This window comes from Arachis duranensis, chromosome 1 (assembly GCF_000817695.3).
Source record: "Arachis duranensis cultivar V14167 chromosome 1, aradu.V14167.gnm2.J7QH, whole genome shotgun sequence".
In the NCBI taxonomy this organism is placed as follows: domain Eukaryota; kingdom Viridiplantae; phylum Streptophyta; class Magnoliopsida; order Fabales; family Fabaceae; genus Arachis; species Arachis duranensis.
In genome coordinates this window covers 102,506,894-102,528,378 of record NC_029772.3, presented here as the reverse complement: position 1 = coordinate 102,528,378, position 21,485 = coordinate 102,506,894, and the positions used below count along the sequence as shown (strand labels likewise).

At 33.9% G+C, this 21,485-nt stretch overlaps 3 protein-coding genes and 1 non-coding gene across 5 annotated transcripts; 3 read left to right on the top strand and 1 right to left on the bottom strand.

The window, feature by feature from the left end:
• The first annotated feature begins 3,902 nt into the window (after window positions 1–3,902).
• On the top strand, window positions 3,903–10,488 carry LOC107469099 (inorganic pyrophosphatase TTM1). Of its 2 annotated transcripts, none has more exons than XM_016088495.3 (12): window positions 3,903–4,242; window positions 5,397–5,769; window positions 6,969–7,083; window positions 7,190–7,385; window positions 7,519–7,632; window positions 7,721–7,894; window positions 8,295–8,489; window positions 8,592–8,714; window positions 8,783–8,883; window positions 9,050–9,173; window positions 9,544–9,810; window positions 10,094–10,488. In XM_016088495.3, the coding sequence occupies exons 2-12, from the start codon at window positions 5,427–5,429 to the stop codon at window positions 10,310–10,312; spliced, it is 1,971 nt and encodes a 656-aa protein (XP_015943981.1). In that variant the 5' UTR covers window positions 3,903–4,242; window positions 5,397–5,426; the 3' UTR covers window positions 10,313–10,488. The 2 variants fall into 2 exon arrangements, with proteins under 2 accessions (XP_015943981.1, XP_015943971.1); XM_016088485.3 differs by having other exon boundaries at window positions 3,904–4,242; window positions 8,783–8,895.
• A 315-nt stretch (window positions 10,489–10,803) lies between these two features.
• LOC107469124 (H/ACA ribonucleoprotein complex subunit 2-like protein) lies at window positions 10,804–11,964 on the bottom strand. The gene is made up of 4 exons (XM_016088505.3): window positions 11,772–11,964; window positions 11,486–11,555; window positions 11,206–11,311; window positions 10,804–11,079 (listed from the first exon to the last, which is right to left on the bottom strand). Exons 1-4 carry the CDS (start codon window positions 11,905–11,907, stop codon window positions 10,918–10,920), a joined length of 474 nt encoding a protein of 157 aa, XP_015943991.1. The 5' UTR covers window positions 11,908–11,964; the 3' UTR covers window positions 10,804–10,917.
• A 1,140-nt stretch (window positions 11,965–13,104) lies between these two features.
• LOC107469133 (phenylalanine--tRNA ligase beta subunit, cytoplasmic) lies at window positions 13,105–20,462 on the top strand. Its single transcript, XM_016088516.3, has 20 exons — window positions 13,105–13,287; window positions 13,374–13,429; window positions 13,535–13,638; window positions 13,784–13,913; window positions 14,069–14,184; window positions 14,513–14,579; window positions 15,200–15,241; window positions 15,424–15,465; window positions 15,624–15,700; window positions 16,418–16,544; window positions 16,622–16,789; window positions 17,210–17,338; window positions 17,441–17,572; window positions 17,718–17,852; window positions 18,754–18,828; window positions 18,943–19,050; window positions 19,272–19,367; window positions 19,485–19,568; window positions 19,896–19,982; window positions 20,126–20,462. The coding sequence occupies exons 1-19, from the start codon at window positions 13,230–13,232 to the stop codon at window positions 19,962–19,964; spliced, it is 1,815 nt and encodes a 604-aa protein (XP_015944002.1). The 5' UTR covers window positions 13,105–13,229; the 3' UTR covers window positions 19,965–19,982; window positions 20,126–20,462.
• Window positions 18,264–18,429, top strand: LOC127742577 (small nucleolar RNA snoR135). The gene has a single exon (XR_008003925.1). It is a non-coding gene; the product is annotated as a small nucleolar RNA snoR135 (small nucleolar RNA).
• Window positions 20,463–21,485: the final 1,023 nt, after the last annotated feature.

Sequence of the window (21,485 nt, the reverse complement as noted above, 5' to 3'; positions counted from 1 at the left end):
ATATCAAATCCGACGGTAACCTTTTTATTCGACGAATTTATTGCCACATCCACCGGTAAATCCGCCGTTAAACTCGCCGCTAACATCCGCTGCTAAATTGACGGTAAATTTGACGTTATTCAACATTTTTCTTATAGTGAGATATATTTAAAGCCCGATTTAAAGATTGTCATTTTGATGAATCAAAATTTTTAACATTGGTGAGAGAGAATAAGCTTCTTGGAAAGGAACTTGATTGAAATGCATCATCCTTGATCTATTTTGATCCTCAATCAGGGCAATGTGAATTAGAAGTTCAAAAGATTATACATTTGCAAATGATAGAAAATGAATTGCCTGATACATTTTCTAATATGAAAAGGATAACTATATCATATATACCACCTAAAAATATCCCAATTCAAAGTGATGTCTCAGTTGGATAAATGGTCACCGAAACAAATTCATGCTAGAAGCGTGGTAGACCTATCGGTTCCAAAGATAAAAATCATCGAAAAAGAAAAGAGATGAATATTATTCCTGTTGAAAAAGATAAAGACATAGTAAAGACACCTGCAGTTGTCCAAAACTCTGATGTAACTAGAAGATGTTCAGCTACCTGAAAAACAAAAAAAATTGTGAAAATGATGAGATCTTGATAAATTATGTCTTTACGGGAGAAAAATGGAACTAAAATAAAATAAATGTCAATGAAATATTTGCATATAATGTGGCATTACACATCATGCATGAAAGTAAGGATCTTGAGCCAAGAACAGTCGAAGAATGTCGACAAAGGAATGGTTGGCCAAAATGGGAAGAAGCTATAAAGGCTGAGTTAGACTCACTTGCAAAACGTGAAGTCTTTGGACCTGTAGTCTGTACAACAAAAGATGTAAAACCTATTGGATACAGATGAGTATTTGTAGGAAAACAAAACGAGAAAAATGAAGTTATACGCTACAAATAAAGCTCAACTTGTGGCACAAGATTTTTTACAAAGACTCGGTATAGATTATGAAGAAACATATTTCCCTGTAGTAGATGCAATAACATTGCGTTATTTAATCTTTATCTGCATACCATAAACTACACATGCATCTAATGGATGTCGTGACAGCTTATTTATACGGATTATTAGATCATGATATCTATATGAAAATTTCTGAAGGACTAAAGATATCTAAACCATCCAATGCATATTCGTAGGGGTTACACTCAGTCAAATTGCAAAGATCTTTATATGATCTAAAGCAATCTGAACGAATGTGGTATAATCGTCTTACTGAGTATCTGGTTGAAAACGGATTCAAGAATGATGATATCTGCCAATGTGTTTTCATAAAGAAATATGTATTTGAATTCATTATAATTGCTGTGTACGTTAACGATTTAAATATTATTGGAACCCCTGAAGAAATTTTAACAATTATAAAAACTCTAAAAGAAGAGTTTGAATAAAAAATCTTGGAAAGACTAAATTTTGTCTTGACCTACAGATTGAGCATATAAAAAATGAGATCTTTATTCATCAAATAATATACATAGAAAAGATCTTGAAGAGATTTTATATGGATAGATCACATCCATTAAGTACCCCAATGATCGTAGGTCTTTGGATGTGGAAAATGATCACTTTTGTCTGAACGAAGAAAATGAAGATATCTTTGATCCTGAAGTACCATATCTCAGTGTTATTGGAGCACTAATAATGCATCTTGTTAATAATACATGACCCGATATATTATTTACTGTGAATTTACTAGTAACGTATAGTTCCTCTTCAACCAAAAGAGTAGAATGGAATCAAACAAATCTTTCAATATCTTCATGGAACAATTAATATGGGATTGTTATATCCATATGAATCAAAGTTACAATTAGTTGGCTATGTAGATGTAGGATACTTGTCTGATCCACACAAAGAAAGATCTCAAATAGGATACTTATTCACATATTGTGATACATCTATATAATGGAGGTCTACAAAATAGACGATAGCAACAACATCCTTTAATCATGCTGAAATACTAGCGATACATGAAGCAATTCGCGAGTGCTTTTAGTTTAGAAGTTTAATCCAATATATTATGTTATCATGTGGATTGATTGATCATAAAATAGCTCCAACTATTCTATTTGAAAATAATACAGCATGCATTGTTCAACTTAAGGGTAGATACATCAAAGGTGATAGAACAAATTATATTTCTTCCAAATTCTTCTTCACTCATGACCTTCAAAATCAAGGAACAATTGATGTCCAACAGATCAGCTCAAGCAATATTTTGACAGATTTATTTACAAAGTCACTTTTAAAATCCTTCTTTAAAAGATTGGTACATCAGATTGAGATGCACCGATTTTGAGATATTAAATAATTTCAACAAGAGGGGGATATTGTACTCTTTTTTCTTTGGTCAAATTTTTATTCTTATTGAATTTTTCTTGACAAGATTTTTAACGAGACAGCCCCATCATAAAGGATATTATACTCTTTTTTCTTCACTAAAATTTTTTTCTATTGAGTTTTTCTTTACTAAAGTTCTAATGAGACATAATCCTAAATGAATATTTAAGAAGGAGTGTTGTGATATGGATGTTCATGACTTCTTTCAATATGGATAGCTGAATTTTTCAATATTGAGAGGCTCGTATTATTGAAAGAAATTGTATTTAATGAGGTTTGAAAATAATATCATTTATATGTGTATAAATAGAATAGTATAGTTTGAGATATGACACATAAAATTAATATAAAACACTTCTTTTTTTATATTGATGTACGGTGTAATATATAATATTAGTGAATATATATTAATAACTTTAATTATATTAATATAATAATATCAGTGAATATTAATATTAGAGTTTTTTATTTATATATTTTTATTTTATATTTATTTTTTCTTATTTATTTATTTATTTATTTTATAACAGATACAATGGAATAAATTAACAGTATTAGAAACTACTCAAGAACTTTATAAATCTTTTTTTCCTACAGTATTTTTCAATTTGATAAGCCAATGACTAATCCACTGCAGTACTGATTTCTGGGTTTGTCATAAATCTTATTGGGTCACTTGCCTCCACTGCTTATTGAATGAATCCATCCTGGTCGTGGTGTAATGGGATGGAGCAAGGCTGCATTAGATAGTTGGATGCTGATTTGGTTGGGTTTCAGCCCACCCAATCCGGACCATAACAAAAAAAATATATTAAAATTAGGAAAGACTTTTACCGAAAAAAAAAAATTAGGAAAGACTAAAATAATCATACCATTTTAATATTCGGATAGATAATGACTTGCATTTAAATAATCATACCATTTTAATATTACGATAAAATGAATTTTTAATACTTTTGTGCATATATATATATAAATTATTTTACATATTTTCTTAACAAAATAATTAATTATTAAAACATTTAAATCCATAAGTAATTAAATATATTTTATTAAAATATTAATCTTTTCACAATATTTAATCATTTTTTTAACACACGAAATACGCATTTTTAAAGTAATAACTAATTAATTTTTAATTTTTTGTATTTACAACTTTTAAATTGTTAAACATTCTTCGTTTCCTTTTCTAATCTCAAGTCTCTCTTTACATTTCACTTAACCACCAAACTATTCCACTTATTTTACAGTTTGTAAGCAGCTTAATTAAGCTTAGTACTCTCAACTCGCAAGAGAAAGAACACAAATTCTATTATTTACTTTTGATACACAAAAAAAAAAAAATCAAAAGTAAAAGCTTAAGTAGATTATTAAGGCATTGTTGGATTGGTCGGGACGATCAGGATCAGGAAGACTCCTCTGACCTCAAGTCCTTCGGATGTTTTGTATTAACCCATAAATTCTTTCCACGTGTCCTTTTTTAATTCTCTTTGAAAAATTGAAGAAAAGAAAAAAAAAAAGAAAAAGAAAATCGCAGAATCCGACAGGTGCCGGAAATTTTTACAGCAAAACAAAAATCAAAAGGATCTTCCACTCTGCACAGCACAGCACCGTTCAATCTCTCCGAATTTTCCACTTTTTCAAAGGTTCGAATTCGAACTTTGCACTTTGCATAAGCTGCAGGTCCGGGTTGGTCGTCGTAGTCGCTCTTTGTCTCGTCACCGTCTCGCACTCAGTCGCGCGCCTTCCCTGCGCTCATCACCGGTGGCGGAAGAAGCAGCACGTCCCGGGGCCGGTCATCGTTGTCGTCTTCTTGCTTCGAGCCTCGCCATCAGCAGCTGGTCCCCGATTTGGTGAGTTCCAACAAATTACCCTGTTCTTTCATGCTCAATCTTGTTGCTGTAATTCATCTGTGCACCTTGATTTTGTGCTGAAAGTTGTATTTGTTGCTGAAAATATCATTGAACTAATTTTTTTGTGGCTGAAAATCATCACTGAGTTGAATTTGTTATTGACTATCATCACTGAAGCTTGAATCTGTTGTTGTCTTGCTGAAATAATCACTTAGCTAAATTTTTTGTTGCTGTAAATCATCTTTTGAGCTAAATCTTTTTGACTGAAAATTATCATAGTTGAATTTGTTGTTGAAAATGAGGTTCATGTTCTCTGCAACTCAGAACAAAATTGTTCAGTTAAATTGTTGTTCCCATGCTCTCTGTTTGTTTTTCTTTTTTTGCTAGAATTTTTAAAATGTTTCATCACAACTCAGTTGCTGTTATGAATTATTCTTGGTATTGTTTTGTGAAGAATACACAAATATAAATATAGATACAAATCAAAATAAAAGAAATGTTAGTCAAGCTTCAAATTTGTCTTATGAAGATATAGATGTGGACTTTGAGATCATCCCATGGATTTGATTTACTGAGTATTTTGTACTGGTAACTAGTTGATTATCTCCTTTTGCATCATTAGTTATGTCTAAAAATTAATACTTGATTGTTATTAATATGTTTGTGAAGGCATGCATTTTAAGTTTTAACTTTTGATTTTAGTTTTAACTTTATAATTTTACATTTTTATTTAATTATGACCGAGTCAACCGGGTGAATCAGTGACCACCGGTTGAACCAGTGATCGACCGGGTCAATTACTGGTTTGATTCTTATAACTATGACTTCATGAGTCCTTTGATTCAGGTCAATTACCCTAGTGTGTGTGTGTGTGTGTTTTTGGCTACCCTCCCCAAATAAATTGTTGTTATGAACTTATAATTATTTTCTTTGTAGGGATTCAGAATTTTGGACCAGGAAAGTGTTTATGATCTGGTGATTTTGTAAATTCACTGCGGGAATTAAATTATATTTTGTTTCTACAATATATCTTTGATATATGATAATGTGACCCCTTGATTCCATAGAAATTTGCAGTTTCAAGTCATAATTTGTCCCTGTTTTTTTCGGTCTCTGCCATTGAGTTTTTCATTGCTCTCTTCCATTTTCTGCAGCATATGGAGTGAACATTCTTGGTTTCCTTAATGGCCCAAGACCCAGCTTCTGGTGCTGATTCGCCTCGTACGAGGCGTTATGGCCTACTACGGGACCAAGTTCAACTGGTTAAAAGAAAGGATTGTGATCGCTATGAAATTGTTCCAATCCAGGATTCCTTGTCGTTTGAGAAAGGATTTTTCATCGTGATTCGTGCATGCCAGTTGTTGGCTCAAAAGAATGATGGGATCATATTAGTAGGACTTGCAGGTCCCTCTGGAGCAGGCAAAACTGTTTTCACTGAGAAGGTCAACAATTTTATGCCAAGCTTAGCCGTCATCACAATGGACAATTATAACGATTCTAGTCGAATCATAGATGGCAATTTTGATGGTAAGGTCTCTCTGTTGTCGTTGTTGTGTATAATTTATTCTTACAATTTTGATCGTGAACATAGTAAGAGAATAAAATTAAGATTGAACATAAACTATAAAGAAGGATTACTTCTTTTCCCATCATGGTTTTTGCATAACTGCATAGTGGGCATAACGTTATCATTTTTTTCTATGTCCTTTTGTAATATTTAAATTCTAAACGCAAGACTCGAATGATCACAATGAGTTTATTTTCTGAATTCTCCTTGTCCAGAAAGGCAAGTTTTTTTTAGTTTTCCATGGATTGATCTCAAGCTATTTGGTTATTAGCTAAAAGTAGCATTTTGTTATCTAGCGTAGCATCCACACTCTCCCTAGCCATCCCTTTCGTGCATTCGAGAAGATAATCCTAAAGCCACTGCACTTAGATAGAGCAGCTTTCTAATCTCTGCATTTATTGATAGGTGTAGAAGTATTGTGGATCAAGCTTAGCTCATATTTGGGCGCCATTAAGTTGATAAAAAATGATCTTTTTTCAATGAAAAAATATCTTTTTTTATTTTGTAGCGTATTTGGTAAATTTCTAGTAGTAAAATAAAAGCACTAGAAAAAAAAAACATTTTCTTTGGGAAGCTACAATTTACATTTTTTTTAAAAGATCTTTTTGCTTTAAAGAAAAGATATTTTTCACGTAATAAATAAACAACAAAGTACTTTTATATGGTTATACCCAAACATAATTGATAAATAAAAAAGATTTTTTGCATGAGATATCCAAACACAAAATTATTTTTACTTTTTTACAAGATCTTTTGAAAAAAGATCTTTTCTTAGAAGCTCACCCAAACAAACCCTTAATTAACTAATTGATTAAATTAGTTAGTTAGTGATTAGTTGATAATGTAATCAAGTTAGTTAAATTAAGTGTGATCCACAATAAGAATCCCTCGATATCATTTTTTTTTTGGCAGAACCCAATATTGGATGATCTATATGCCATAACCTATACATTTACATATCCTAGGAAAAAATCAGAGTAACAAGCATGTCTATATGTATATGCAATACATGAGTTTCCCTTAGTATCTACATATGCTATACTCATTTCTTTTTGCCTTAAAAATACTTTTTACTTGTTTTTTATTGTAGTTAATAAGCAAGAATTAGGAGGGGATGCCATATGACCCATATTTCTAATGTCATGATATTTTGAAACAGACCCTCGTTTGACGGATTATGATACTTTGCTTGAAAATATAATGGGTCTTAAAGAAAGGAAAGCAGTACAGGTTCCAATATATGATTTCAAGACTAGTTCTCGCGTAGGTTACAGGTTGTGTACCTTTGAATGTCCTCTTTGATAGAATATTTTAAATCAAATGTATTTTCATCATACTACTAATATCTTTGTTGATTGCATTTTTATATTTTGCTTACAGGACTGTTGAAGTCCCTAGTTCCCGCATTGTCATCATAGAAGGCATTTATGCCTTAAGTGAAAAATTACGACCTTTGCTTGATCTTCGAGTTTCGGTCACTGGGGGAGTTCACTTTGACCTTGTCAAGCGTGTGCTGCGTGACATTCAACGTGCTGGTCAAGAGCCTGAAGAAATCATTCATCAAATCTCTGAAACGGTTTTACACTGATCCCATGTTAGATATTTTTATTTTCTTTCTAATTGTATTTTGTAAAACATGATTGTGAAGTAAGAGGTATCTCCTTTGATCTTTACTTTTCTTTTTTTTTTTAATTCATTTTTTATTGTAGGTATATCCTATGTATAAAGCTTTTATTGAGCCTGATCTTCAAACAGCACATATAAAAATTATTAACAAGTTTAATCCGTTCTCTGGATTCCAGAATCCCACCTACATATTGAAGGTGAAACTATGCCATATTATCATAGTCCGGTGTTTTTGTTTTCAAGCGTCTTGTTGACGATTCCTGATTTTTTAAAATACTTCTTTAGTCACTAAAAGCTGTGACAGAGGATCAAATCAAGTCAGTTATTGCTGCTGAGCATACTGAGACGAGAGAGGAAACATATGACATATATCTTCTACCACCAGGGGAAGACCCTGAAGCATGTCAATCATACCTGAGGATGAGAAACCGCGATGGGAAGTATAATCTCATGTTTGAGGTTTGGTGATCGAAAACTTAACCTTTTGGATTCTTGTATTTGTAAACTTAAATTCAATTTTCATGCACTATGTAAGACACATACAACCAATCGTGTATTGCCACATTAGTTAAAATAACTAATTTTCAAACTCATTACTTAAAGTCATATAAACACACGAATCTTATTAGATGACTGTGCAAATCTATTTACTCTTTGTCAGTACATCAAAATTAATCTCTATATACTTATATTATTGTTGAGACAATGTTGAAGAAGGTATACTTTATTTTCTTTTAAACTAATTTGGCAATGCAATGCTTCCTTGATAATATTTGGCTGTCAGATTTAAGATAAGTAGTTTTCTTTGATCCCGCTATTAGGAATATCCTTTATATTAATAGACATTTCTTCTTTTCAGGAATGGGTCACAGATATTCCATTCATAATATCACCCAGAATAACATTTGAGGTCAGCGTGCGCCTTCTAGGAGGGTTGATGGCATTGGGTTACACAATTGCAGCTATACTAAAACGAAGCAGCCATGTCTTTTCCGATGATAAGGTGACTGTAAAAACTGATTGGCTCGAACAAGTTAACCGCCTATATGTTCAGGTATAACAAGATATTGTATAAATGTTCACACCTGTTCTCATGTTTTTGTCTACTTTCTTGTCGGCAACTCTGATAGTTGTTTCATTTTGTTTTGTTTTGAAGGTTCAAGGGAAAGATAGAAACTATGTTAAACTTGTTGCAGAGAAACTGGGATTGGATGGTTCATATGTTCCTCGCACTTACATAGAACAAATTCAGCTAGAAAAGCTTGTTAATGATGTAATGGTATGATTCTTCTGCTACATTTGGTTTCCCCCGAGCTATACTTGTTTACTGATTTATCCAAAGTGCAGGCACTGCCAGAGGATCTTAAGACAAAGCTCAGCATTGATGATGATATGGTTTCAAGCCCTAAAGAAGCCCTTTCTCGAGCTTCTGCTGATAGGAGAATGAAGTATCTAAATCGGTGCTTAATTTCTTTATATATTTTTGTTGCCATGAAGAGAATACTGATATATCCTCTACTTGTTTTTCTTGTTTATCATATGAATCTATAAATCCTACTGAAATAAAGTTGAAGTATGGCCTTGTGATGTTTTTCTCATGTTTGTCTTCTGTAGTGGTATTTCTCACTCATTTTCAACTCAGAGAGAGAAGCATCTATCTAAGTTGACTAGACTAGCTATAAATAACAGAAGATTTGATGGGAGAGCTCTTGAATCACCTGCGCCAGTTGCCAACCAAGTAAGATATATTTATATCGAATGACATGCAATTGTATTACATAATGGCAATGAACCTTATATGGTATGCGTAGCAAACTGTATTTAACTTCGTGGGAAATTAATCAAGTTTATTTTTATTTTCCTTTTTCTGTGATAAGTTGCAAAGAAATATAATAGCTGGAATCCATCATTAGTAAGGCTTATTTTTCTGTTTCTTACTTTCCTATCCATGTGGACAAAATTACACTAGGAAACTGGTGTTGTTTGCTTTGTGTAACTAACCGAACTTGGTGTAATGAGACTTGGTTGTTATTGTTATTATCCTTTCTTGACTATTTTCTTTATCCACATCAATGAGTCATATGCTGATATTTGCTTGAGTTGTTCAGGGAGTCATCACTCAGCTTTCTGAACAAATATCCACATTAACTGAAAGAATGGATGAGTTCACGAATCGTATTGAGGAGCTAAATTCAAAGTTTGCATCCAGAAAAGCCAGTCAACAGAACATAGCCTTGCCTGCTGAAGCCTGCAATGGCTCAGGTCACACTTCTCTTTTTGTAACTGGATTGGGAAATGGTTCATTGACAAGATCATTGCTGCCTCATTCTTCATCGTCTTCCCAATTAGCTAGGGATGCTCCCCTGATGGAAGAGGTAGATCACTATATACCCTTACAAATTCATATGGCAGTTTATGCATTCTATAATTGATGCAATATGAGACCTAGATGAGAACATTATATAATCTCGAGCATGATATTGGTCTATTTAAAATACTTATAGAAAGGGAATTATATGAGTTGGATAATAGGATATATGGGCGTGATGATGTTTAGATTTTAAGTCTGACATGGTTTAACATTTCGCTAACTGCTATGCTGAAAACATCAACTTGAAGCAATAAAACAGTGTTCTATTGTCGTTTAATGTTTAATAGGTTTTGCTTGTTGCACGAGGACAGCGGCAAATTATACATCAACTAGACTCTCTAAGTACTCTGTTGCACGAATACTGCGGTGAAAGGTCGCGACACGGAAGGACAGACCAGACAAACAGAATGCACGAAGTGGAAACCATTGCCATCCCCCTGGTTCTGACTTTGGCCATTGGTGCTGTTGGTGTCTTCTTGTTCAGGGGTTTCACATCCCAAAAATAATATAGATATACGTAAATATGTAATTTTTCCCCATTACTTGACACGTTGAGAAGGAAGCCTAATAAGTAATAAGTATATGCCAAATGTGTCTCTAAACAGTAAACACAGCCATCTATGTGTAACGACAATGGGATGATGGTATATTTTGATTGTCAATATATTTGTTCTTAAAATAATTCATCAACTTTTTTTTGTGGAGTCAAGTATTAAACTTCATCTTAATGGGCTTTACACTTCCCATTGATCTTACCAAGTTTGCTGAGTAAACAAGAAGTACAATAATTTCATTGCTCATTCCATACGAATGTATCGTTCCCGGTTTGCTAATGAAAAATTGTTAAGTAATTTCAGTCAAAAGATGTTTTAATGAACCAAATACCATACCAAATTCAATGGCGATAACCATAGCTTCAGTAGATCCATTGAAAGAAGAAAAATAAAGCAAACTAAATAGAAAGGAAAAATAGTGGCAAGTAGAATCCACACAGATATTAACCCATCTAGAAAAACGACGCCAAATAAATTGATTGCAAAAGGTACTCTACTGATAACGTTAACCCAACTGCCAACTGGTACAGCGGGCATAAATACATGTATTACTGGTTTCAAAAAAGTGTAGCTGCAATCTCATTAATTTCAGTTACAACTTGATCATAATCTGACTTCAGTTTCTCTTGCTCCCCTTTCTCCAGTTCTCCCTTTGCAGGCTTGGTCATCACCAACACACAGCAAGTAGGCCTCTTTGTTGCTCCAGCACTTGCAAGATCCTGAACATTCATGAACACAGCATCTTTGAACAACAGTTCTTTTCTTCCTATAGTTGTAATAATTCCAATAACAATAACAATATAATCTATACGACATAAAAACAAAAGTATGGGTAAGGTACATACTTCTTTGGAGGGCACATAAACATAGGGAATGTCAGCCTCTTCACACAAGATAGGAACGTGAGTGATCACATCAATGGGTGATATGTTCCCAGCTATAACACACACTCTGCACTCACAGAACAAACACACCAAAATTAGGCAAACCACATTCCTTTTGCTCAATGAAAAACCACAAAATGAAAACCAGAATTCACATAACCCCATTGAGTATGAGTTTTTTTTATCTTCCTTTTATGAAAAAGAGAAGGTTCATGGAATAATGTAATACTAACAAACTTACCCTTTATGACCACGCCTTATGCTTTTGACAACTTCCTTTACTCCTCTCTTCAAGCACTTATGTTCAGCAGCTGAAACCAATCAACCAACAGCATCTTCATTACATTGCAGATTCCAACAACAGAAAAAATTTACAGAACACGTTCTCCATCATTTTAATAACAGAAGATGTGATACATACGGTAGAAGCTAAAAAAATGTTAATTTTTTCCTACTAAGGGCAAAAATTTTAGAGAGCAGCATCAAAGAAGAACCACAACAAAGCATTAAGCATAGCATAGCGATACCCTTACGAACAAGCTTCAAGGTTCGCTTGCAGAGCTTCTTGCCAGCAAGGGGCTTCGCAATAGGAGCAAGCGCAAGCATCTTCTTCCTCTCCTTCTCCTTATGCGCTGACTTCTCTGCTTCGCTGTCACTCCCCATTCTCTCTCTCTCTCTCTGCCGCGAAGACGATGCTGGAAGTGAAGGTGAAAGAGAAAGAACCTCCTAGGTCAGGGTTTAATTAGGGTTTGACACCAAAACAACACGCGCCTGGCGCGTAACCATGACCAATTTTTTTTGGGTCTGAGTATGGGCCGGATATGACCGACCCGCACCGGGGACCCACGCTCGAAAACAACTCCAGAAATTCAAATCACTCCCTAAGACTCTCAAAAAAAAAAATCACTCCCTGAAATAGGGGTATATATGATCCGGCCCAGTCCGAAGACCTGGTCCGACTCCAAATACGTTAGGACTAATTTAATGTGATTTTATCGGTTTAAGATTGAATAAGAGTCTCAAAAATAGACCCGGTCATTATTTCGGGTTAGGTCTAGGCCATAGTTCAGGTCACACGAATTTGGCCTAGTGGCCCAATCATCATACACAATTAATATTTTGTGTTATTAATAATGGATGATGGCTATTCTTATGTAGAATTTAAATATTGTAAATCTTAATCTTTTGAGTTATTAGTCATTTATAAGATTATAAATTAATGTTTTATGTTTAAAATGCATAAGACTTTAGACTAATATATAATATTGTGTTATTGGTATTGATTTAAATATTTGGTGTTAGACAATATTAGTATTGATTATGGTTATGCTTTAATTTTAGAAAATGGTTGATTTTTGGTATATTTTTTTAAGTTAATTTTACCACGTGAATTGTGAAATAAAGGTTGGAAATTAGGTGATTTTTACATGCTAAAGACCCGATTTTTACTTAGTTTTTACCCGGTTTTTACTCGGCTCGAAAGTGCGTAAATTTCATCGGGTCTAAAATCGAATTAGAGAGGCTGAAACTACCGGTAAGTTGCGCCTCATCGCCTCTCCCTCCTGCTGCTCGCATGACGCATGCGCATGACGCGGCGAAGGTGAACAAACCAAGAGAACCCTGCTTCTGAGGACAACAGCTTGAGGATAATTCCCGATCTTCCGGCTCTCCAATGGCAGACTGAAGGCTTCTGATTGAATCCCCACCATTGCTACTAAATTCCAGTGAACAACCAAGGCAGATTCTGGCCGACCATCGATCTTCTTTTTTCTTTTTTTCTTTTTTGTTTACATTCTTCTTTTTTATGATTAACGAGATTAACCGAAGCACATAAACAGGGGGCCCAATGGTCCGAGATGGCATGACCCGGCCCATATAAGAAAAACCTAAACACACGGTGTTTTTGGGATTCGTCTACGTCGAGGACTAGGAGTGTGGCATCTCATCGCATTTGCAGAGTAAGAAGTGAGAACTAGGAAGTAAGAATGCCTACCATCAGTGTGGGGCGGGATCGCCTGTTTGCGGCTCTAGGAAGAACCTACAGTGAGCCTCCATTTTCACAAAAAAAAACACTTTTTTTTTCTTTTCAAATCATAGCTCTCATTCGCGCTGACACTTTTTTATTTCAGCGCAAGAGGAATTCGAAGACTTGTGCTTCAGCTTTGGGATCGAGCTGGATGACGTCGTAAGGAGCTTTGCGAAATGCGTCGTTTTCTTTTCTTTTTATGAGTTAATTTTAGATTTTTTAGTGATGAATATGGTAATCTGATGAACAGTGTGATTGTATCAGACCACGGAGAAGGCGATTGTGAGGAAAGAGAAGCATTTGGAAGCAGAAGAAGATGCTGACGAGGATGAAGAAGTTATCTACAAAATTGAAGTTCCCGCCAATAGGTAGATTATCATAACAAATTTGAACAAAAGAAAAGGTTTTTACTCAAGAGTGTTGATTGTAATTGTTCATTAATAATTAATTCATGAAGTTGAGAATTGGTGATAACTTGCTTTTGTTTATTTAATTTTTGGGGCTATTGTTCAGATATGATTTGTTGTGCCTTGAAGGGCTTGCACAGGCCCTTCGAGTATTCTGTGAGTGTCAGCAGATCCCCACTTACAAATTGGCAGATGTTAGTAAAGATGCAATGCTCAAAATGCATGTTAAGCCTGAGGTAGTTATTATGTTATGTTATGCATGAATTAGTCCTTAACTATTTTTTATTTTTTCTTCTTTTTCCCTAAGGAAAAACGATTGAACTTGGTCATTTTTTGCTGAGCTGAAAATGTGACGCCTCTTAAGTTCTTATGGTTTATTGAATTATTGCAGACATCTCAGATTCGTCCATACATTGTGTGTGCCGTGTTAAGAGGTATTACTTTTGATAAAGCAAGATACAACAGCTTTATCGATCTCCAAGACAAGCTTCACCAAAACATTTGTAGGTAATATGGTTTGACTCACAGATTTGTTTGCTTGAGTGAGTTTAAGTGCTGGCCTTTTTCTCCTTGCTTTGTTTGCTTGAAGTTGCATGTGTATTCTAAATATAGTAATGTCTTCCTTGGTCTTACTCTCTTTATGTTGCTAGCTTTCATATAAGTTTCGGGATTGTGTTTGGATTACCTTAGATTTTCACCTTTTGGTGGTTTCTTTCTTTATTGGTTGCATGCTTATCTTTATGTTTTAGGTTTCGGTCTTCTCACTTGACTGCACCACTAACTTGAGAATCGATTTTCAGTTGCTTTGTTTTCATCTTCGTCATCTATTTTTCAGGAGAAGAACCCTTGTTGCTATTGGCACTCATGATCTGGATACATTGAAAGGACCTTTCACCTATGAGGTTGTTACCTATTAAATTATATAACGAGGAAAATTTTATTGTACTCTTGATAGACAACTCACGAATTTAATAGTTTGGGTGCTAAGTTTGAAGCTACCTTGTGCCCTTTCAAAAAGGACCTTGTTACTTGGGTACGTCGGTTTTTGTGATTAAACATCCAGCTGTGGCATGGGCTTTCTTGGAGGGGCCTTCTGCAAAAATCTGCATAAAATTTCAAATAAAACTTAGTTTTTCTTTCTTGTGATGTAATGGAATATTATTATTGTTACCTCACATCTTACTTCATCATTATAAATGTGAGGTGTAAGAAAATGTTTTACTGAATTGATCTGTCGTTGTGGATTTATGGGTGTGAATTCCATTCCCGAATATAGCCTAACCTTGCATCATAATGTGATCTCTCTTTAGAATCGTTAACACATCACTATGTTTTGAAGCTTGTTGGTATCAAAGGAAGCATGGTGGTTGCTTCTTCATGTTGTGATGTGGTGTTTATGTACCAAAACTGTCTGAATTCTCACAAAATCAGTTGACCAACTGAAATATTAGTTAATAACTATTTTCTCATGTACTTTGATTATATCTGTAGCATCAGTGACTTTAGACATGTGTTTCTACAGGCTTTACCACCGTCAAGTGTAAATTTTACCCCGCTGAAGCAGGTACTTTTTTTTTTTTTGCATTCAATTTGTTGGTAAGCATGTTTTGAAATCAAATACTCTTACCATGTCTTTATTGGAAAGGTGTATGATTTAGTTTATACTTGCATGATTTAATGGAAAGCATACTTAAAAATTTTGAGTACCAACGGCAACTAATAATTAAAGTTTTCTTTCCATGCTAGGAAAGGAGCTTCAGGGCTGATGAGCTGATGGAGTTCTACAAAGTGAGTTTTTGTGTAGTATCTCCTTGCTGCATACATTGAAACATATTATAAACCTAGCTCAAGTTGGTTTATGCATTGGCATCCACTTAACTATGTTGATTATCCATGGTTCCTTTTAGATCATGCTTATTCCGAGATGTGTTGTTCATGTTTGACAGTCAGATTTGAAGCTGAAGAAATTCTTGCATATAATTGAGGACTCCCCTGTTTTTCCTGTTATATATGACCGTAACAGGTACTACTTTTATATAAGGACATTTTAAATTTACAAAGATTTGAAATCTATTGGTACCCCAATGCCAAGTCCTGTCAAAGTTGTTTTGTCTTCAATGTTGTGGGATTTTTATAGTTATAATTACAAATTTATAGTTCTCATCTCCATTCAGTATGCTGTTACACATGCGTAGCTCCATATGCAAAGTGAATTTGTCACATCTTGATTCATTTTAATTTTAATGTCACTCATTCACATAAGATAGCACCCCCCCCCCAAAACACCAAAACAAAACAAAACACACACACACTAGACAAAACATTTTTGCTGTAAAAATTAACTTCTTTCATGTTTCTCTATATTTCTTATTTAATTTAAAAAAAATATTTATAATCTTGAAAGAAAAAGAAAACTGTTTTAAATAGTATCTTAAACAGTAGCTTCAGAGAAATGTTTCTAGAATTTTAATCTGTATAAAAATGTTCGTTATAAAATCATCTTTTTAAAAATCTGAAACAAATGCACTGCTGTGTGATCTCCTGGTAGACTATGGTGACTGGTTTACGTCTTCCACGCTGGGCTTTGATGCCTGTATAAGTGTATAGTCTATACAGGAACGTGATCTCATAGATTATCTTTGAATAACACTCACGGCACCAAACCTTTTAAGTTGCTCATATGCTCTTCCAACCTATCGTTATTGAATTAAATTTTTGATATACTATACTATTTTGACAGAACTGTTTTATCTTTGCCTCCAATTATCAACGGTGCACATTCGGCCATCACTCTGGAGACAAAGAATGTATTTATTGAATGTACTGCTACTGACTTAACAAAGGCAAAGATTGTTTTAAACACAATGGTAAAGTTTTATTGTATGTTACTCTTTGCATTTTGTTTATGTACAATTGTGAGTTTGCTGATCAACTATTTTTTTAGGTCACAACCTTCTCGGAATATTGTGCAAATAAGTTTGTCATTGAACCAGTAGAAGTGGTCTATCCTGATGGAAAGTCACATATATACCCCGACTTATCCATCTATAATATGGAGGTTTCTCTACCTTACATCAATGGATTAATTGGGGTATCCTTGGAAGCAGAAGAGGTAGTTATTTCCTGTAACTTGCTAATATAAATATTACAAGAAATTTGGGGCCTCGTACAAAGTGTTTTCTTCCTGCTGCTCTTTCAAATTGATTATTGGCAATTCTTTAATGCTTTTTTTTAACACTTCTCTCTTATCTCACGCAAAGAGTACTTCTAATGCTTCTATTTTTTGATTTTGTAGGTTAGTATACTTTTATGTGATGATTTTATACTCTTGTTTTATCTATATATGCATTTACCTTATATGTGGTTGAGTTTTTCAGTTGTTGATGTCATGAATTAAGTTCTAATAGGTGGTCTTTTTATCCGAATGTATTCTCTCTAATGCAATATTCAGTGCTCTCATTTTTTTCCAAATGAAACAAATGATATTTCAGTAATTTTTCTAATTTCATTAATCTTTCTTCCTTTTCTTCAGGTCACTAAGCTCTTAAATAGGATGCAATTGCATGCCAAACAGTCTACATCTGATAATAAGCAGGCTAAATTTGTTGTATCTGTACCCCCTACTAGAAGTGATATTCTTCACCCGTGTGATGTTATGGAGGTATTGGCAATAATAGTATTGATCATTCATGAATGAAAATTGGATCCTTTACATGTACATGTAGTTAGAAGACCTTTTTTATTTTGGTTTTTCTGTGCATAGGATGTTGCAATTGCTTATGGATTCAATGCTATCAAGGATAAAGCAATAGTAGATAATAAGGGCTCAAAGAGATTGGCTGCTTCATTGAAGCTACTTCCTCTGAATGAGCTTAGTGATCTGATCAGAAAAGAGGTTAGAATAAATATATCATCTTGACACCTGTGACTGTATCAGTGTCAGAATACATAAAATCACTGAGTATTATTTATGGATGATGTTTGTTAATTATCGGAAGTGCCTTGTTATCTGAGTCCCTGTATTCCTGAACTTCTTTCAGGTGGCAATGGTTGGGTTCACAGAGGTCTTGACATTTATACTTTGCTCGAAAAAGGAAAACTTTGCCATGCTAAACCGCAAAGATGATACATCAAAAGCAGTTATCATTGGAAACCCTAGGTCTTCAGACTTTGAGGTGTATACACCTTATCCTTGTTCACTGACAGTGTTTTTATTCAGTATTATAACGACAATTTTATCTTACTGCGATTATAGATCCACATGTTAGTAATCTGTATGGTCCTCTATCCACATGAAGTTATGTGAACTACTAATGGTTTTCACTGTTTCTCATACGTAGCTCTTCTGATAGCCATTTATTTCTGTTATTACTTCTGCTCACTATTAATTGTCGTTGTTCATTATTTATTTCATGATTTGGCTGGTTACAATGCTGTTAATTTTATATATACTTGTACTTTCCTACTTCCCCCGTGCCTATAGCTTACTTTGTGGTTCTTTCATGATCCCCGAGTTCTTTTGTAAATTTGTTTTTGTATTTTAATTATGATTATTTGATCTTAATTTGGAAGCAAAAGAAGTTGAGAGTGCAGGGATTGTGTGTATCAGGGCTGTGCTGAATTCAATGCACTCTTCTGAAAGATTTCCCTGCAAGATTACTATGAGAAAATGGGTAGAGTCACATACTGAATGACAAGATGGCAGTGCTGCTGCATTAAACCATCCAGTCTACAACTAAGTTTGTCAAAGTTTTCTGATCCTTTTTTCTTGTTGTGATTGACTGGTTTTCACATCATTAATGATTATTTGACATTGCCATTCCGGGTAGTAGTAGATTTACTTGAGAGTAAAAGTTTAGCAAGTTGCTTACTTTCTTGGAATTGTGTAATGCCAACAAGTAATAAGGTAGGACTTGAGTTGCAGCCAAACCCAACATGCACCCAAGTCTATATCTGTTAATCTGTTCCTTTGGTTTCAACCTCAAATTTCACATCATTAATGATTATATGACAATTTAGTTGTTAAGGTTTTCTCTTAAGTTCAATTAATTTTAACTTTTATAGTAACATGTTCAGGCTGTACGGACCAGTCTTATGCCTGGCATCTTGAAAACTGTGGCTCATAACAAGGATCATCCAAAGCCCATAAAGGTATTATTTTTCTTCCCTTTGATGGTGGATCCTTGATTTTTGTATCACCAGCTTATGGTAATCATGTTTTCTATGATAGAAGTGTGACCTTCAGATCTTAACATTTTGGTTCAGATTTTTGAAGTAGGGGATATATCAGTTTTAGATGACAACAATGACGTTGGTGCAAAAAATCTTCGCCAACTTGCTGCACTATACTGCGGTGCTAATGCAGGATTTGAGGTTCAGATTTGGCTCTTTGCTCTTTAAATATAAGTTCTGAACATACAATATTGGATGTATCGTCTTTGGTTGTTTGATGAAACTTGAGAGTAAATTAAATTGTTTTCCTAAAAGGTTTAGGATTTATCATACTTTCTTTCTTTTTAACTGTAATAAATGTTTGATATCTAGATTCTAAAGCAAATGTCACTGCCCCTCATATTTCACCCAATGTTATGCAGGTTGTTCATGGTTTGGTGGACAGAGTAATGGAAAAGAATGGGGTTCCCTTTGTTTCATCCGGTGATAAATCAGGTTACTATATTGAGCGATCAGATGTAAGTGTAATGGTGTTTACAGCATACATTCTGTGTATGTATTTGCATGTGTTCTGCCCCTTTTTCTTTTAAAGAAAATTAACTTGCTTTGGATTGCTTTTTTACTGCTTATTGAAGGAGCCTGAGTTTCTTGCGGGTAGACAAGCTAGAATCATTTACAAGGGAAAGCACATTGGCACTTTTGGCATTGTCCACCCGGAGGTATCCGTGATCCCTAAAATTTTGTCATCTTGATCGTAATATCTCCAGTTGTTGACATAACTTTTGCATTCCCGTTAATGTCATTTTGCTAATTTACTGTGTATGTCAACCCTATCTAATGGTCAACGGAACTATTTTTAGATTGTTATATCACCACAAAAATAAATAAATAAATAAGAATTGCACAATGGATGCTTAGTTCAGTTTGTTTTTGAATTGGCATCATACACTTCATATTTATATTTCTAACTGACGTACAAATGTACATGTATTTTGGAGTTATATTCCTCTAATACTATTGAGTTTACATGTTATGCGTTATTTCAGGTATTGAACAATTTTGACATTCCTGATCCGTGCTCCTTTGTTGAACTTAACATTGAAAGCCTATTATAATGATCATTTACAGCAAATGTGAGTGTCTTCCACAACTATTTCATCATTGTCTGTATGATGCTGTTCACGACCCATGTTTCCCCCCATTTCCCTGTTCCCACTATCAAATTATCTCCACCCTCTATAAAGTTTGGTTGGCTGATATTTTGACATATTTGTAGGTTAAGTTGCCATTTTCTGTGTGCTCTTTTGAAGACACTGTTCCTTTTGAAACTGGGAATCAATAAGTTCAAGTGCTTCAGTGACATCAGCTTCTTACACTTGCTTGATGGGGAACTGAGTTTGGCTTGCTGATTAAATTATACAATTGTATCATTTTCTTGTTTCTTGGTTCATTGTTTAACATTAGAAGCTATAAATGACTGGGTGGGATAGTTTCTACTGTGAATTATGGAGCGATTGTTGGAAAAGATTATGGTTGGCCTAGAAGCCAAGACAAGATTTTGGGAGTTTGAAATTCTTGTTAATACAAAGTGAGTAGTCACATGTCATGTCTCATATGCAACAGCATTTATTAATCCGTTACTTTTTCTCATTATTGCTTAATATGATAATATCCTTGGAATATAATTGAGGAATATTGCTAAACTCAATGCCTTGGTATCTTTTTACTTCTTAGTGAAGATGAATCCTGTTAATCATCATTATTAAGTTGAAGACACTTTTGTTAACCGATTTTTCTTCTCGCTTCATATTAAATGTTTTCGAAAGGTCTTAACAGCGTTTACATCGTATTACTCAACATTAATGACAAGTCTCGTGAGGGTAATGATGTCATGTCATCTTGGTTTTACTTGGCCAAATGCTGGTACATGTTTTGTATTTGCGCTTTTATTTACAACAGTGTATTAATAGGCATTCAAATAATTATAAATTTATTATTCTATTTATTAAATATACATAATAATAACAATTGTCAAAATTAGTTAAAATGATAAGTATTTTATATATCCTTTTGTATTCTCATTATATATTATTATGTATACAGTAATCTAGTGTAAATGGATTGGCATCAATTGGTCGCATTTTTTGTATTGTTATACACTAAAACAATTTTTCTTTTTTAATTTCTTATTAACAAAATGAAAAATACACAAGAAAGATATACACAAAAGCAGAGCATATAACATTCTTTTCCTTTCCACTAAAAAACATGTTATTAGTTACATAATTTTGCAAAACTGAATAATGAATGGGGATAACTTTTAAGTTGTTGAGATTTTAAATAATGAAAAGCAATATTAATACCAGCCACAGCCAGCCCTATATTAAGTGTACTCACATAGTCACATTTATGGTGATTTTGGAAGCTTCCCCATATAGGCGTGGGACAACTTAAATTAACAATAATTTAGTCTTATATTATGAAAAAAGAAAGTTTATGTTGTCAGCAGGTTTTTAGCTAGCATATAAGCAACAATTACATCTCGTTATAATATTTTGCAAAAATAAGTCATATCAATTAAATGTTGGAAAATTTGAACATGCTTTCACACTCTAAAGACGAAGATCAATTCATGC